Source organism: Euwallacea fornicatus, chromosome 3 (assembly GCF_040115645.1).
Source record: "Euwallacea fornicatus isolate EFF26 chromosome 3, ASM4011564v1, whole genome shotgun sequence".
Taxonomy (NCBI): Eukaryota; Metazoa; Arthropoda; class Insecta; order Coleoptera; family Curculionidae; genus Euwallacea; species Euwallacea fornicatus.
The window spans coordinates 2,119,686-2,137,484 of record NC_089543.1 but is presented as its reverse complement, the minus strand read 5'-3'; the positions used below and the strand labels follow the sequence as shown (position 1 = coordinate 2,137,484).

At 33.2% G+C, this 17,799-nt stretch overlaps 1 protein-coding gene across 4 annotated transcripts in view; it reads left to right on the top strand.

Annotated features, from left to right (window-relative positions):
* Positions 1-17,799, top strand: part of LOC136350674 (protein eva-1) — a 129,462-nt gene that overhangs the window by 84,105 nt on the left and 27,558 nt on the right. For 3 of the 4 annotated variants that reach the window (XM_066302639.1, XM_066302637.1, XM_066302636.1), the window contains one exon: positions 13,517-13,655. In XM_066302639.1, coding sequence (XP_066158736.1) covers positions 13,517-13,655 — 139 coding nt within the window. The remainder of the gene's footprint in view (positions 1-13,516; positions 13,656-17,799) is intronic. The other variant, XM_066302638.1, reaches the window with a different exon arrangement.

Sequence of the window (17,799 nt, the reverse complement as noted above, 5' to 3'; positions counted from 1 at the left end):
GAAAACAATTCGGTTGCCTTAAAATTTATTAGACTCCACTTAACTGTTATGCCGAAACTGACTTAAATGGAAAAACCTTTGCAAAAATTTAAATATTCAAATTCAAACCCTCCTAAATTATTGATCACCATGAGCGCTGGAGTACCTTTTTATGTGAAGTTCCTAATAAGCATTGTCAAATGGTTCAAGTGAGAACTTTCTAAGTTTTCTTTTATAAGATGTGGAGAGCATTTTCTTTATTCTTTCCTCATGCTGAACACATGCTGGCTTGCCGAAGCACATAAATTTTCTTAGTTTTATAGTTATGGCCAATAGAACTCTTGAACCAATTTTTGTATTGATTTTCCTTTTTATACTGACGTAAAATTGAAAATTTTGCAAGATGTTACCTCTGAACAGATTTTTCTATCAGAGCAAAGTAGATAAAGCTCTAGTTGTAAACATTTTAAATGTATATTGGACGATAAAATTCGTCTTTCCGAATTGTTGCATTTTCTGTTTCAGTGCATCCACCAATTGTGCTTAACATGCATGTAAATGTATTGATACAATATCTAATTTAGTTTTCGTCACTTTTCGTGTAAACTGCTCGCCATTCCTAACAACTCAAAACATTTTCGGGTCACCTTTAAAGCAGAGTCAATTCAAAAAGGATAAAATTCAAATCGACTACGCCTTGTGTTGTTTTGAAATTTATGTAAATAACTTTCTGGAAAATATTGAGCTTTAACTTTAGTGTTTTCCAGTTGTTTTATATAGTTTTACATCAAGGAAGAAGAGCGCTCCATCTATAACCAGCAGATCCTTATCGAGGTTTTGTAAAACAACAAATCCGCTAAACCCAACTCAAACAGCATGAATCATCCCTGAGGTGAACGTAAACATCGGAAGGGCAATTCATTTGCACTCACTACTAGACGGGCCACCAATATAGGTACCGCTTACACTTCTTGACATTGATCAATAGTGATGAATGGTATTGTTCTTTGCTCCGAAATTCACCACGGTGATGGTATATTGACCTTGGCAGTGAAAGTGGTCAACCGTTTCACAAAAATCTAGACAGTGTTGCCGCTTATGGCAAAAAAATGTTTTATTGGATTTTAGTATAGTGAATCATTTCAGACGAAAGCTGACTGGTTTTCTGCTTCGCCACCTTTTCATTTGTAACCTGAATTTTACAATCGAAACTTATTCGCCATGCAATTCTATCATGATTAGAAAGAAAACACCTATGATGTCCAATTATTTTTAATTTGGACAGCATCACGGGCTTCGTTATATTATTTGTTTACGTAAAATGATTGACTTTTGAAACTTCCTTTTCAGTTGAATTTCAACCACCCCTCATTTCGAAGTCAATCTGTTATTATACTGAATCCCTAGAAGTATCCGACATTTTGTAACACTCAAAATCCGCTAATTTAAAACCCAGAAATTCGCGAGCAATTTCCGAAAGACCGTCAACGATTTATTCACAAATACAACTGTTCCAGAATAAATTATATCCTTTAAAAAGCTCTCGTTAATTAATTTCCCATAGTAAGCGGCACTCAGGCATGTGAAGCAAAGGAAATTCAATGTAAAGCGCAATCAGTTATTTATTGCTGGCAGTAATAGGAATTTAGCAGCGCAAGCTGTAGACTGAGCATAAAGGAACACTTCTCTCACAATCAGAAGGAAGGTTGATAATGAAACACTTAGCATTTAATTTGCAAAAATCCGCTAATTACATCTTATTTAATAGAAAAAATATCGTATAATGAATCTCTCAAATATAAAAAAAAATGTAATTCCTTGTAAACTCCGTTAAAAAAATATATTTACCTCGTTCGAAACAGTAATAGGCGGAGAACGCTTCCGATTCCTTATTAAGACTTCGAGGGAAGTTTAACTGGATTTTGCTGTCGAATTGAAGCTTACTGGGTGGATGAAATTTATTTAGGGGTGCAAGTTTATCACTGATGTGGGCAATTTAAATTGGGACAATGTTCGTTAAGAGACGGATTGATCATGGGAAAATTTAAGCTTCTAGCGGTAGGATTTGCAATGTATTCTCAAGAATGAGACCTCGCAATGCTTGCTTCATGGCAACTCGCCAATCTCTCAAGTTGCCTTAAAAATTACCCTTCGATGTATAACGTGAACATCGCTGGAACACATAAAAACACTGAATCTTTCTACTGAATTTTCCTGCATAAATGCAATTAATACAATCTTCTGGAAGCACATTTCTTGCGCCATAAATATATCCGAGTTGTGACAAAATCGCTTCATGGTGCAAGAAAGTCGGATATATAAGGTTTCCAAGCAGGCGGATTGGCCACGTTAATTTCAATATGGATGCTAGTATCAACTGCCTCGTCGAGGACGAGGTTTTGTAATGAAATAATTAACTACACAGACCCAGTTAAACCGAAATGATAAATAGTAGAGAATTTGATATAAACGAGAACATTTAGTCTGGAAGGCATCCTACTTTCAGACCAAACTTTTAAGAACTTACAATATATACAGGGTATCTTACGATATAGTTTATGGCAAATATCTCACCACCCTGTAGGAATTAAAAGAAATATTTAATAGAAACATGTAGAGTGGTGTTGCGGCTACAAACTGAAGAACTAATTAAATATACAGAGTGACACATAAAGTCATCAGGAATTTTTTTTGCAATTTTTTAATGGTATGTCCTGTACATTTTGACATCTTTGAGTTCCTTGTCGAAATCTAAACACATTTGATATAGCATGTAATATATTTAAAATCGAGAAATTGTGAAATGCATTTGAGTTCAATATTTAATAAATGTCATTTTCACACTTTCAAAAAATAAGACTCAGTTAGAAAATGAATATTTGTTATTACATTAGGAAAGCGTTATTTAAGGAAACCTTACAAGGCGAAATTCTGTGGCGTTAAGCCGGGCTTTCCTTACCTATAAACTTAACCCTATCAAATAAGTGATGGAAGGAACTGCTTCAAAAGTATTAATATTTTTTTAATTATTAATAATTTCACAATTTCTTGATTTTAACTATAACAAATGCTACATCAAATATGACTAGATTTCGACTAGATACGAAAATATGAAAAAATATACACGGTGTAATATTTTTGAAAAATGCCCGTTTTTTCGCATTATTTTCATGCGACTCCCTGAATATTTTATTGTATGTTTAATTTGTAGCCTCAGCACAACCCTGCCTGTTTCTATTAAAACCGTGTTTAAAATTGTGACAGGGTTGTGAGATACTTACTGTGAACTCTATTGTGGGACACTCTGTACAAATACTATATTGAAATGAAGAGAATGTGATTTAATGGCCTTTCACAAAATTAAAGCCAAAATCGTTCAAATAATACGCTAGACTGAATCCAATTGCGTACTTTTATATAAAAGACCGTAGAGAGCTCGTTTATATAAAACGTTCCACCGAAACAGAAACAAAGCCATTGCTCTCAATAAAATGATAAAAATCGCTACTTTGCTGTAACATTCAGACAATATTGAGTTTTGAACAAAAATCTTCTTTGATAATGCCCTCCAAACCGTAAACATTTCATATTATCCCAAATAGCACGTATCACACTAAAGCAATTACATTACATCCCCTTAATAACTATCATACCTCAATTTTGCAGCCCGTATAACAAGGTTTTGCTGCTGTTATCTAGCAGATAGAATATTATTGGGGGTGAAATACTATAATGATGTGCCAGATTATTCATCGGTTGCGGTATTTGGGTTATTAATTATTTATTATGCATTAAACATAATACATTTGTATCCTAGAGAAGTGAAAACGTTTATTACTACATATTGTTTTAAAGCTTATGTTAAATATTATATTTGTAACACATTTACACTGAAATTCTATTCAGGTGGCAACACAACGGATATCAAACCGAAAACTCTAGCAAGGGATGAAGTTGGAAAATTGGGAAAAAAGAAATAATTAAAAGGGTTTAAAAGGAGAACAATAGAGTGAACTAGATATGTGCACATAAATGCAAGTGTGGTCTCTAAATATGACCACATAATTTGGAAAATGTAACCCTAAAACGCTCTTTCCAAGCACTGTAAACAAATTTCAATTGTAATTAAATATGTTCAAATGTAATTAAGGTTTAAATTAAATGGAAAATTTTAACACAAACCCATCAAACTAGCAATGTTACTTGCTATCATTTGCAGAAGCTAAAGTTAGAACCAAACGGAAAATTTTCTAACTGGAAAACTGAACATTCTAATACAACTGTTTTCTGGCAAAGTGAATAAAATTTAGGTTTAAAACACCTTTATTTTTAAGGGAGTATGGACCCAAGTTTCCAATCATCGCACCGCACGTAGAGCACGAGATAAAAGACAAAAAAGACGTGATATAAAAACTGGTTTTAAAACCTCCACAAGCGAGATATTTAGAAAATTTATTTTTGGTTCAAGCAAGTGCCTAAATATTGTCCAGAAATTTGAACAAATTTTGCTTTTTATATTCACAGGAGTATTGGACTGAAATTTCCATTCATGATGCGTAGAACATGACGTAATTAAGGCAAGTGGTGTAATTGAAGGCACATTTCGTGCTTTGCAAAGTCAAATAGAGATAGTTTTCAAGACGCAAAACGCGCTTTTAAATGTAGAAATATTGAGCTAATTTCAGATAAAATCTATTTCTAAATTTGATCGTAAAAATTCGAAAATTTTGGTTCGAAATTAGTGTTTAATAAAAGTATTGAGCGAAAATTTCGGTCGGTACATAATTTGAATTTTAAATTACATATGAAAAATTTTAACTGGCAAGTAATTATGAGTCAATGCGTGGTTTTAATTTATAAAATTTTTTTGATATACAGGGTGTTAGGGTATAACTTTCGTAAATTTAACCAATGATTAAGAACATAATTTTCAACAAAAAAATTACAAACGGAGTCGCAAATACAACCATTTCGCTGGAAAATAAAAAAACATATATTATTTGAGATTTTTTTCATATCGATATCTTCCTAAACAGATGCACCAACTAGGTATGCATTTTTACACGGTTTTTTTGTGTCCGATATGTTTTACAGTTAAAATTTAAATATTATGTGTGTAATGGAACTTCGCGAAACAAAACTTGGGAAAACTTTTGGTAGATTTTCATTATACTGGTTTTGACAAACACACCTTAATCGTTCACAAATTTAAAAAATGAATGGATTTTCGACATCAAAGTAGCTATTCGAAAAAGGATGCTGAGAGATTATTTTAGTCCTGCATTGATACTATGTATCTCCTCTGTGTCTCTCCCTGTCTAATTTCCTCTTTTTACCTTCAGGGTATCTTCAGTACCAGTATGTGAAGGTCGGTATTCATAGGAGTACCCCGGGTTTTCGCAATTCACAGGGTAATCCATAGTTCACAACTTTATAAGTCTTTAAACCGTACCGTTTTAAAAGAATGGCAAAATGAGAATTTAAGAGGAATTGCAACTACTGATTTCTTTAGCCAATGGGTACGTAGTTAGACTTTTATCTTGATAAGGGTAAAGGAGTGAGAGGTTCTTTATGTAAGGAAACCCTTATGGGAAAATAATGGGTTCCCAACATATGGTCATCCCAAGGCAATCTATTAAGATAGCGTGTTGCATAGGCGTAGCCTAAGGGTACATTACATGTGGTTCATATTTTATTATTTTGAAAAGTGACTTACCTTTATATTATTGTTATTCCTAATTAGCAAAAAATGTTACGTTACACGGATTGCACCATCCACATTACAATCAAAAACACAATTTTTTTATTGTTTTCTCTATATTAAACATTTGAAGTGTCCACCATTTGAGTTCATATATGCACAACAGGATTTTAACCAATTTTCCCGTACACTAAGGAAACTTCCGTTTTTCGAACTGAAAGTTTTCTTTCTGGATAACGATTAGCGTAATCTTCGGAACTTTGTAATGCTTCCATAAATCAAAACCTGTCGTAATACCTGCGTAAAGAATACATTTTTACGTAGGTACTGTTAATAAGGGTGAATATATTCAAGTACTGATAAAAAGTCGGGACTTATCAGCTATCGGGTATTAAGGAATTGCAAAAAACAATCCTAACAAAAATAAACCCTGTTCCTTCGGTCACATTCAGTGCAGCGTTGCCGCTTAAATTTACTTTTATCGCTTAAGTTGTATTATTAGTTATTAATTAAGTTTTAAATTGCTTTTAGCAATGGTTTTGCTTAATAATTTTAACTTTTCTCATTATAGATCAAATAATCAACATCTATCAAGTAGGTTTTTCATCATTTTATTAAAATTTTTAACTTATAGCCTCTTGGTTACTAATTTTTATATAAATAAAAATTAGGTTTTTGACCTCTATTGTAAGGAACTTTTTTGCTAAAAATGATGTTCTCACTTTTTAGTTAAATTTACGAAAAATTATTTCCACAACGCCCTGTGTATTGTTTGTTTTTAAATTAGACAGAAATTTCCTTTCACTACGGCATCAGCGCCATTGAGATTTGAACCAGATGTGAATAATCTAAAAGATCAATTTTTTGATAATGCAATTGTCTAACGCAGGCTTAAAATTTCAGTTCAAATCACGTTTTCGGGTCAAGCTGCATGTAGTGTTTTCACATGAATATTGTTTCTGCGTACACAATTGAATATAAGTTTTGAAGAAAATGCAAAAGTTTCTAACTGACAAATAGGAAATTGAAGTAATGTTATTACATGTATGAATGTAATATGAAATGGAATCTTTTAAACGGTATAAAAACATTGTCATTATGATCCACATAGGTCGTTAAGTGACCTCAGGAGTATATAGTACGTCAGACTTCCTTAATTTCTATATCAATAAAGTTAAAGAATTTTTTTCTTCTGCAAGATTACATTGCACATAAAAGCGGGTTTCCAGAAATTATTTTCTAATGTACAGGGTAGCTCGAAAAAGGGTAACGATATATAACTTTGTTATATTAAATTGAACGTCTCAATTTTTAAAATTATTTTCGGATGTTTCGTTAAATTTCAAGGTCGGTTTATGTAAGATGTCCTATTTCTAAAATTTACCTTTTCCAAGTTATTCGGAAAAAAATTGAAACATTTGATAGCTGCAAGGTCTCCGGTAGGAATTTTGCAACCAATCTTATGAGGTTCAAAGAGGACCTAGTGAGTTACATTTTTACATGTTTCATTCAAAAAAAGCCCTCCAGAACCATAGAAACATGCCTCTAAAATTGCATAAGTTGAAACTTCAATAACCTGCTTGCATCAAATGATACACCCTAATTTTCTCCACGGCATTGTGTTCGGAATTGAAAAATCTACAATTTTTGTCAACATTACTCTATTCCTAAACTCAGCCATTTCTAAGTTCCCGAAAATTACCTCTTTTTGACTTCTAAATGTTTTGATAGTCATGAAAAATGCCATTTTAAAAGTTTTTTTCACTTCTAACATATTTCCTAGCTGATGAGGTACGTTTATCACAATTTACAGTTTGCAGTTGTCGTGAATATAAGACGATGAATAGTTTCTAGGTTTTCAGATTTTTATTCGTATTTGCTTTCGAAAATTACAGATATTCTTATTGAAAATAATGAATTTTTCAAGAGGAGAGTTGATTGATATGATTTTGATTTTGGGAGAAAGTGAGAAAAATTAGTTTCTGAACAATAGAAATTATTTTGCTCCGTTTTCTATCAACTTTAGTAGATTACTTGAGCAATTTCTGCAAGCTGGAACTGTCGACTATGAAAAACAAGAAAAAAAACTGTCAGAAGTGAGATAAACGGATTAACGATGTTACTGAATGTTACTGAACAAACAAATATTAGTCAGGCACGAGTAGCAGAAGAAGTTATAATAAGTAAGAAACCAGTGCAGAGAATATTAAAAAATATCATTTTCAAATTTTTCAGAATAACGCGGAAAAGGTAAATTTTAGAGATAGGACATCTTACATAAACTAGCCTTAAAATTTAATGACAAATTCGAAAATAACAAAAAAAATGGTAGAATTATTACACCCTGTACATTACAAAATAATTTTTGGAAATACGCCTTTGTACTTTGTGTAACCCTGTAGAAGAAAAAAATTGTTAACTTTATTGCATGAAAGATAAGTAAGTCTGACGCACTATTGCAGGACCCTATATTTACAAGAGAAGTTCTGATGCTTTAAGCACACTCATCCAAGAATAAAGCCTGTAATTTAAGGATGTCCTTCCATAATTTATTCTCATATTTACTAACTTCGCTCAATTACTGAGAAAGTTTCAATTTATAGCTTCTCTTCATAGAATATTTAATATGTATGGGATTACTACATTAAATCACCATTCCGTATGTAATTTTTTCGTGTTAATCCTAGTTAACTTGAATGAAATTCATCTTTTTGCTCTATACACAAAGCCCTTTTAATTCGAATGTCGATCAAGTAGATATTGCAATTGATCGAATTGACTCCGCTACATATCAGCAATTTTAATGAATTAAAAAGTAGATAGGAATTTATATTGAACGATTTTGAATTTGTCGGAGATGGAATATGGCGTAAGGAATTTTTTGGATCGACACAAATAATACCTAAATAACAGTTAAAGGCGTTGCAAAAATCGTCAAGTCTCTTTTATTCAAATAAAATTGTAAAATGGCCAAACACGTACAATGTATAAACCAGGAAGCACGTACCAAAGAACTTTCTGGAAACGTCAGAGCAATATTACGCGTTGGTTGTTAATAGTCTTGGGCATATGTCTTAAATGCGACAGGTCGTTAAAACTTTGAGTATTTGGAATTATCTTGTTCGTTATAGGTCTCATCATTGAAAATTTATTTCTCTCACAATGAATTCGGAATTTCTTATTAGGCCCGTAAAATTGCGAAAAATAACGTTTTTAAATGCAGTATTGCCAAATGGTGTTATTAATCCTAGAATTAAACGACTTTTTTTAGTAATAGAGAAAATTAAAAAAGTCTTTTCAATCGTGAACAGAACCTAGGGCTTGCGTGAGACGCTTTTAAAAATCTCACTGCTTGGGCAAGAAAATCCAGTGCTAACGCTAACGAAACATTCTATTATGATTTAATTTTTTGGTTCTTTCCAAAAAAACCCAATTTCCATGTTTATTTCATTCGCATAGAAAAGTGTTTAAAAACCTTTCAATTTATCCTCAAGCAATTCGTCATTGACTTCCGTCTTCCACAGGACGAACTTCGAAAAATGTGAAAAATCCTATAGAGCAATTTAGAATTTCCTCCTAACTATCGCCGGACAATTTCCGGAAACCCAGTCATTCCGTACTTTAAACCAAAGTTCTCTCTTGGCCCAGTTATCAGAATAGCTTTAGCGTTAAATCGTGTTTAATTGAAGGATCATAAGTTTGTATTGATTTCGAAAATGGGCAGCTCTAAAGTCTACTATTAAGGCCTTATGTTTTCGAATCTTGAATAATTTTTTATGTCGTCTATTTCTAAATTCAATACTTTCACTTTCTAAGTCTACGTGGATAATGCGAATATTCCAAAACGCGTTCACTCTATTGCCACAATTGACCACCCTTGATAAAAACTGCTGAACTACCGCACATTTTTGGTAGTTCCAAATTAATCTAAATTCAGAATCAGTAACAATAATAATTTGCCATATTGTATTATTGGTACGAAGTGAATTAATTGCTTCCTTTACAGCCAACCCCCATTGAGTTCAATCATCCTTTAATTTCTTGTAAAATTTTGGTGTTGCGTGAATAATGATTCGCACATATAGATGTAAAAATTTTCTTGTTTCTCAGCTCCGATTGGTTCAGGCTTGGCATGAATGTGTTTGACAGTTCTTTCATTAAGTTCAATTAAGGTTATCATGATTATTATGTTTTGCGATTAATTCAGAATGACGAATTTCAGTTCGAAAGCGTTTAAATTGAGTTCGTTCAGGGCAAAAACAGGATGAAAATATCTTTGATAAACGAAAACCAATATGGTAAGAAAGTTTACTCAAATACAGAATTCTTTAAGCAATATAAATTTTTGAGGTCGGCCTCTTGTTCAAATGTAGCTAACATAGCTTTATGCATGATTGCTGAACAAAAGACAAACATCGGTTATTATTAAGTAAAATACCCTGAAGCCCTAAATTGTACTCCCTCCTTTTCAGTCCTGTAAACTTTATGACAAATTATTATTATTTTTTTATCAAAGGCAACAATAAATAGATAAAAAAATTCTATCTTTTGATGTTTATTTAATTTTTTTAATGAGACTTACTTTACATGTAGCGCAAATTTACAATTTTTTTAAATTATAAACATGGACCAAATGGCACTTTAAATTGAAGATGTTTCAACACTACATTCAATGCTATATTATGACTCAAAATCTATCTATTAGTTTTAGAGAAAAAATGGGTATCAACTTGTGTAGAGAAACAACATAGGAATATGAACCAAAGTGCTTATTTTGGCAAGCAAAATTATACTCATGTATTCCAACAATGGTGATCACATTGTTTTGTATCTTTAATCAGCTCACGACACTTACCCCTAAGTAAAGCTTACAAGCAGCCTCAAATTTGAATCCTTCGGTAAACACGGACTGTTGATGTATAGGAGCTAAACCACTGTATGCATAACAGCTTAATTAAGTTTTTGTGACTAATATTTAGATATTTTAGAGCTTGTGTTGAATATAATCCTGTATTTGACGGGCTGAAACTGTAAACAGATTTGACATAGCAGCTAAATTCGGGTAAGGAAATTTAATTTTCCCATTCGGAACAACCCCTTATAACGTTACTAACCACCTTCAATCAGCTAATGTTTGCCTTTCCCTAAAGCCAAAGTGTTTCGTAGGCGTTTAAACAAAATTTAAATGGTCGCAGTTATGTGACGAGTTTCTTTATTCCCTTGACGAGAGTTAGCCCAAAACTAACACGGTCGTTTTAGGATGCGTGAGTTATACCCTCTAGTTATTCAGAGTTACATACAGATATTTCTCTGTTTATGTACACATGGGCCATTCATATTCAGGACTGTTGGGAAAGTTGGCAAATTGGGATGCTCCAGCATTATGTTATCAAATTTTCGTTTGCCCACGATGATTTTGATAATTTTCGTCATGCCAGTTTAAACAGAAATTGCGGTGAAACATTTTCGTCTATTAATAAATCTTGTTTAAATATGGATTATCTAAATACTGTTCACTAAAGGCTAAATCTTGCAAGTGCAACTAATGGCCTCTTGGATCATTACCTTCGTGGATGTATGATTTATATATGCTCGTTTCCGAAATGTACATTTTATTTATGGTAATTTGATGGTATTTGCGATATACTAAATTGGTTTCGTCCGTTAATCCTAACCATAACTTAGTTCGCTATCAACCTATAGGGCACGAAAATGTGAAAAAGGAAAGTTAAAATACAAAAAAATTACATGTTGAAACGAAAAATATTGATCAAATTCATCCAGGGGCCATTTGGGATCCAAATTAGTCGATGCAAGTGAAAAATAAGACACCGCAAAGTTCGGAAATTTAATGAAAATTTTCCAGCTTTTAGCGCTGATATTTCGGATATTTGTGGACGAATTAGCATAAAGAAAATACATCAAATTAAACATCTATATGCGGTCCAGAAGCGTGCACTAACAGGCTCGTAATATCTATTTTAAAATAGCCCATAAAACGTGGCGATAATTTCCCAAAAGTTGTACGGATAAAAACCAATATCTAATTTAGATATCATAGATTACTGTACCTTAACAGATACCTATCGCAAACTGCCGCTGCTAAACGAGGTAATTTAAACCTCTTGAGACGATTTCCATGAGCCCTGAGGAGCAGTTTCAAATTCTAGATAAAAAAGCAAATGGATCAGTCAAAAGGTGCTCTCGTGAAATATACCCCTAATGATCGTACATCCAATCGCATGTATAACAAGAGAAACTGCAATTTAAACTTGTTAAGGTACACGCAATAAACTAAAGCATTTTAAAATTGCTCCTGTGTAACTTCAATAAATGGAGCAATACCACTGGAAATACAATTATAATTCCAGAGCGGTTTAGAGTCTTGTGTGGAGCGCTATTATACACTACATTAGAGTTTCGAGTCGTTTTCAGTTTAATTCTTGTTATTGCCAAAAATTAAAGCTCTACTCAAAAGGTTTAGTTTAGTTCTATAATTAGGTTCCCTCTGGATAGGTCGTTAAGATTTTTAGTTTGAAGGGTATCTTGGACTGAGGCCCTTAGAGATAAAATATGTCAAATTGTGTTAGCACTGTTGATAAAGTAATTATCGATAATGGTGATATATTTGAAAATTCCTCACTTTCGCAGCAAAATTACGAAGGTGGTCTCTATGACTCTTCTAGCATATGGAAATCTGCAATTAACAAATTTTGCTGTTCCTCAAGAAATCTTTCAGGATATATGCGCGTTATTCTTCTATGTAGTGGGTATACCTAATGGCCAAACACCATAAGACGCCGTACAGATGGTATAATGATGTCTGGCAAATATTGTGCTGGGAGTCAGTTTAAATTTTTATTTGACAAAGCTTATGTAAAATTTCCTTCTCAGAAATCACGCAGTCGTGTTTAATTACCATTATCCTGATATTAGAGTGTTTTTGTAGTCATAAAGGCGTGTCGTGAGGAATCTAGAAGAGGAGTAAGCTGGGACTATTTTATAGAATCAACTAAATTTTATCGATTATACAAGCGTGCAGGAAAATCCACTTAATTTGACTCGCTTGCATCGGGTAACACCATGGGCATCAGCTTTTACCGCAGAATTGTAGAAATTCCCCTGGTAGTGCAATAAGCGAGAGATTTTCTACTTTATAATTCACCCACACCCCTAGAACGATGTTTATAGGTTCCATGGTCAATCACGAATCTACTCAGATTCAAAATCAAGCGACGTTTAAACTTTTGAGAACTTCTTTACGTCTTTTCTTTTTCGACCGATTTCAATTCCCTGGAAGAACACTGGTTGAACTCTAAAAGCTATCAATAGCTCATAAAAAATACGAAATTTTTCAAGCATATCCTTGAATAAACTGACTCTCAATAGAATTGGTTTTGTTTATGAAAGAAATAAAAAGTTCTTATTCCCTCTAAAAATGTCTCAGTTCGTTTAACACCCCAGTTCAAAGATGGCTCACTTCAAAAAGAAAAATTCGTATTTAAGCAAATTTCAATGATAATGTCCTACAGCCCTTCTTTGCAAAGATATACGAAAAGGAAAAACATTTAAATATCCATTCATTCGCCAGATATATCCCTGTACGTGATATGAATTCCCCTGCATAAAATATGGTGACATTGAGCCATCTAACCGAAATTAAAAAGATATCAGTGTGATTCGAAAGTGCTTTACCGTAAAAGTAGAAGCTTAAATCAGTGCAAAAATGTGACTGCGGTTTTTCGAAATTTAGTAATTTTTAAACACTTTGACCCGAAATATCTCATTTCATTCAACAAATGTCTCGATGCAACCGATCTAACTGACGGTACCTAGTACTCCTTGTTGCAGGCGGTGGTGGAAGCCTGCCAGAAGAAGAGGCAATGCAAATTAAAGACCTCTCCCACGACCTTCGGGGGAGATCCTTGCCCTGGAATTCCAAAATACGTCGAAGTAGCCTACAAATGCAAACCCTGTAAGTACTAAACTTCTTTTTACGATACTCGAAGGTAATGCGCTTCTTTTGTTATTTAAATTTCTGCCCTCAGGATTAGCAAAGAAAACTCAGAGAAGGGGATACATAATTAATGGGATCGCGTTGTTCTTGTTCTTATGTACCCAGGAAATGTTTGAATTACTGCCATTTACATAAGCGCTTCACGTTCTTACACACTTTTTCAACTATTCTTGTAAACTTGTACTGAACACTAACTATTACAACAATCGCCTTTTTAGTTTGAGATTGTGAGAGATTTAACGACATTTGAACCCTTTGGGGGTCTGTTTAAGTGCCCTATAATCCCCTGATATCCTTTAAATGGGAAAAATCTACAGAAACTCATTTTAGTTAACAACGGTCTTTATAGTCCCTTACAGAGTTACTTACAAATGCAGGCGGTGTAAGTAATTTGGCCCATACATGCTTTGTAGTTATATTAGCACAGGTTAATAGCTTGTTCCTTTTGCCTTGACCGGATCAATATCTTCACATTTGCCGGACAAGACTCGGGTACAGATTCATTTGTATTAATTAACGATGTACTTACTAATTGCCTTTGTGAGATTTAGTGATGAATTCTCTGCGAACTCGCTCGTAATTAAGGCTAAGCAATAAATTATGTTCGGTTATTAAAGAATAACCGACCTTTTTTTTAAGCCAAATATAGCAAAATAGCAAATATTAATTAACATCAAATCCGTCTCGCATTTGCGAGCAAATTCGACATCAGCCAAAATCATGTAAACATGGCGTTAATGGCAAAGGATTTCTCCTCAATTTGTCGATAATAACATCATATTCTAATTAACCCGATTGAAAAAAACCGATAAAAATCGATAAAACTGATGAAGGTAAAAAATAATTAATATGGATTTTAAGAGGAGTTTTTAACAAAAGCTTCAGCCTTTCAAACAAAAATTCTATAAATGAATATTGTTTATCAGATAGAGAGGGTGGCAGAAATTAAGAAAATACAAATTCAGTTTATATTAAATGTTCATAAAAGAAAGGTGTTTATAATAATAGGAACCCTTAGAGGAAAGTCCGAAACGGGACTGGGCTTTCAAGCACGAATGAAAAGAGGATTTTGAGCAACCCGACAACACATGTTTCTACTTGTCGGCTTCATTGTACATGCACAAGGTATACTATTCACACGGTGTGTTACGCATGTCCGAAGACATAACCAGGCGGATTACCAGGCATTCTTCCATGTGTCTATATGTTTGAACATGTTCAACATAATGTGTGCATATTTTCCTTATACACGTATGCGTTTGATGAAATAAATAAATAGAAATGCTTCTCGCCAACATCCTCTTTGTTTTCTAACTCAGCATTCCCCAAATCTTGTGGAAATGCCGCTAACACTTTCCTAACCAAACCCTCTACTTTCCTAATTTCTTCATTCTAATTTTATTTTTGAATAACTAATGTTGATTAAATAAATTTGCACCTTCATTTTGACCTCGGTAACGAACATCAAAGCTACATTTCAAGTCCACGTCAACATTATGTAACATTCGCCGGTCGGTATAACATGAAATCGACGTCGGCTAATGACGGATTTATGACCAATATGTATCAAAAATTTCATTAAAAAAATATCTATGATCTTTGAATAGACTTTATTCTTGAGAATTTCACAACATTGTAATACTCTTTTTGAGACAATCGATCAATCGAGATTTTGGCGAAGGGGCTCACTGAAAGAAAAAGATGTTTAATAATGATTTGTACTTCTATTAATTGAAACTGATTTTAAGCGAAAAAAAATATTATTATTAATTAATACCAAATTGATTTTTATTTTGAAGACAATTCGGGGTTTCGTAATACATATAACTAAAGTTTCGAAGTTTGCTCCCTTTCCTAAGTCAATAAGGCAATCAAGCTGAGATCTGAAACTAATGAATCTTAAATTAAGTTGTAGAATGAATTAAGGAATTTATTGCGTTTGCTTTAGATTACGGAGAGAATTAAATTGAAAACTGCACCACCAAATTAAATTTTTCGTCTGCGAGCAATGTTAAAAATTGGGCTCTAAGGAAAATCATGGGAACATGGCATTGCTGGCAATGGACTTGCGGTTGAATAATAATCGTTTAACGTGGCCCAGAATCACAAGAGATGAATTGATTTTCTAGAAGCGAAATCTCTTAGAAGTGCATGTGGCCAAGATTAAAGGTCCCTTATTAATCTTCTTGGTCGAAAACTTTATAAAATTTCTACCATTTAGTGCACCATTACTGCAATTTCACATACAGAGTGTCCCATGAAAAAATGTCCTTGAATATCTTATCCGTTATTTGTTAAAAAAAAAACGCTAAAACACGTCAACTTTGATAGCGATTTCATGAAATTTTTTTTTCTAAATGTCGTCCCTCGATTCCTGCAAACCACCCTTTTGAAATTTCCAAATTGGAAGAGGGGTTGTGTAATACGTCGTTTAAAAGGTAATGTTATTCTCTACATGTTCAAGCTTTTATTTTTTATTTTTGTACGTCGGTCTTTAAGTTGACATGTTTTAGCATTATTTTCTTTTAACAAACAACAGAAAAGATATTCAAGGTGGATACGTTTCCCTGGGACGCCCTGTAAACAATATCAGGCCAAATGCCTGCTGTGGATTTATACGCGATGCAGCTTAACAAGTTACTATTATAAGGATTTTAGGATAGGTTTACACAACCCAAACAAATCCCACTTGAGTAAAGCTTGAATACTATTAACTTCCTAAATCATGTACATATTTTAGCACTCTGTTCGTCTATGTATCTAGGTTAAAAGGTATCTGCTAAGGGATCATTAACAATTCCTTGTAAATGTGTGTATTTCCTATGGATGAAAAGGGTAAAGGTGCGGTAGTGAAAAAGGGATATCCCCAAAAAGTGAATAATTACCACCCGTTGTTGATGCGGTTGTCCGTGTAGTTGTAAAGGTGGCACGAGATCAGTATGAAATGGACGTTTGCCAAAAAATTACGGCATAAAAATTGCATTAAAAAGCAATTTTCGTGTGTTGGACCCCAATTGTCCCTTATGGTGAATGACGAAAATAAATTGCAAAATAAAGTCTATATTATATTCTGTCTCTGCCAATAGAATTACTTTTTCGGCTAGAACATGAGAGGTTAGAAAATGAAATTCTTTTTACTGCTAAAAGCTCAATAAGAAATACGTAATAATTTCATAAGATGAAAGCAATATTAGTGTTTTATTCGAATATTTTTATTCATTATCTCTAATAACACATTCACAAAATCGCATTTATTTTAAGCCAATTTAAATCTATCGAGTTGTGATTATCCTATTAATCTTCGCCTAAGAAATGTGCAATTTGACAACAAAAAGGCATAACTAAAGAGCTTTGGAGGTTGGAAATAAGTAGAATTTAACATTTTCATTATCGTTAGTTTCAATTTTGTATATGCCATTATTTCTTCGCCATTTTGAAAGAAAAGAGTACTACTGACTTCCTCACGCAGTTACGTAGATATGTTAAGTTTTACGGATTCCTACATGTGTGTTTTGAGACTTCTAGAAATGTAGAAATCGGCCTTAGTATTAAAAAAGAACTATTTTCTACAAGTTTATGAAACGGAGTTGAAATATTTCCTGCAATTTGCGAGATACGAAATCGACGACTTATAACCTTTAACTGGGATGTTCTGGCTCGACGCAGGATCCGCATCAATCGATATAAGCCAACATACTATATCAAAAAATGTCGAAAGTTTTGAGGGGTTCCGATAATTCCTCATTAGTTTCCGGAAAAAAAAACAAAATCCTGAAGTATTCTAGAACTCGAAGAGAATTATTTATAGCAGTTTTTGAAGTGTTTCAATGATTTCTTGTGGGTGAAAAATTTATAAGAAAATAAACGATAAGCTTTAGGTAATCGAGAAATCTCTAGGAGCTCTCATATGCACAGCGGCAATCCAAAGTTTGCAAAACTCCGTTGATAGCCAGAAATATCTGTTTTAGCATCTCAATAATTTACATGAGTAAAAGGTTCTAGATCGCACAAAGTTATAATTGCTTTCAAACAAATGGCAATTTAGTGAAACAGTCAAGACCCTTCGCTTGTTGGACATCGACCATCGATGAAAGGTCGTAGA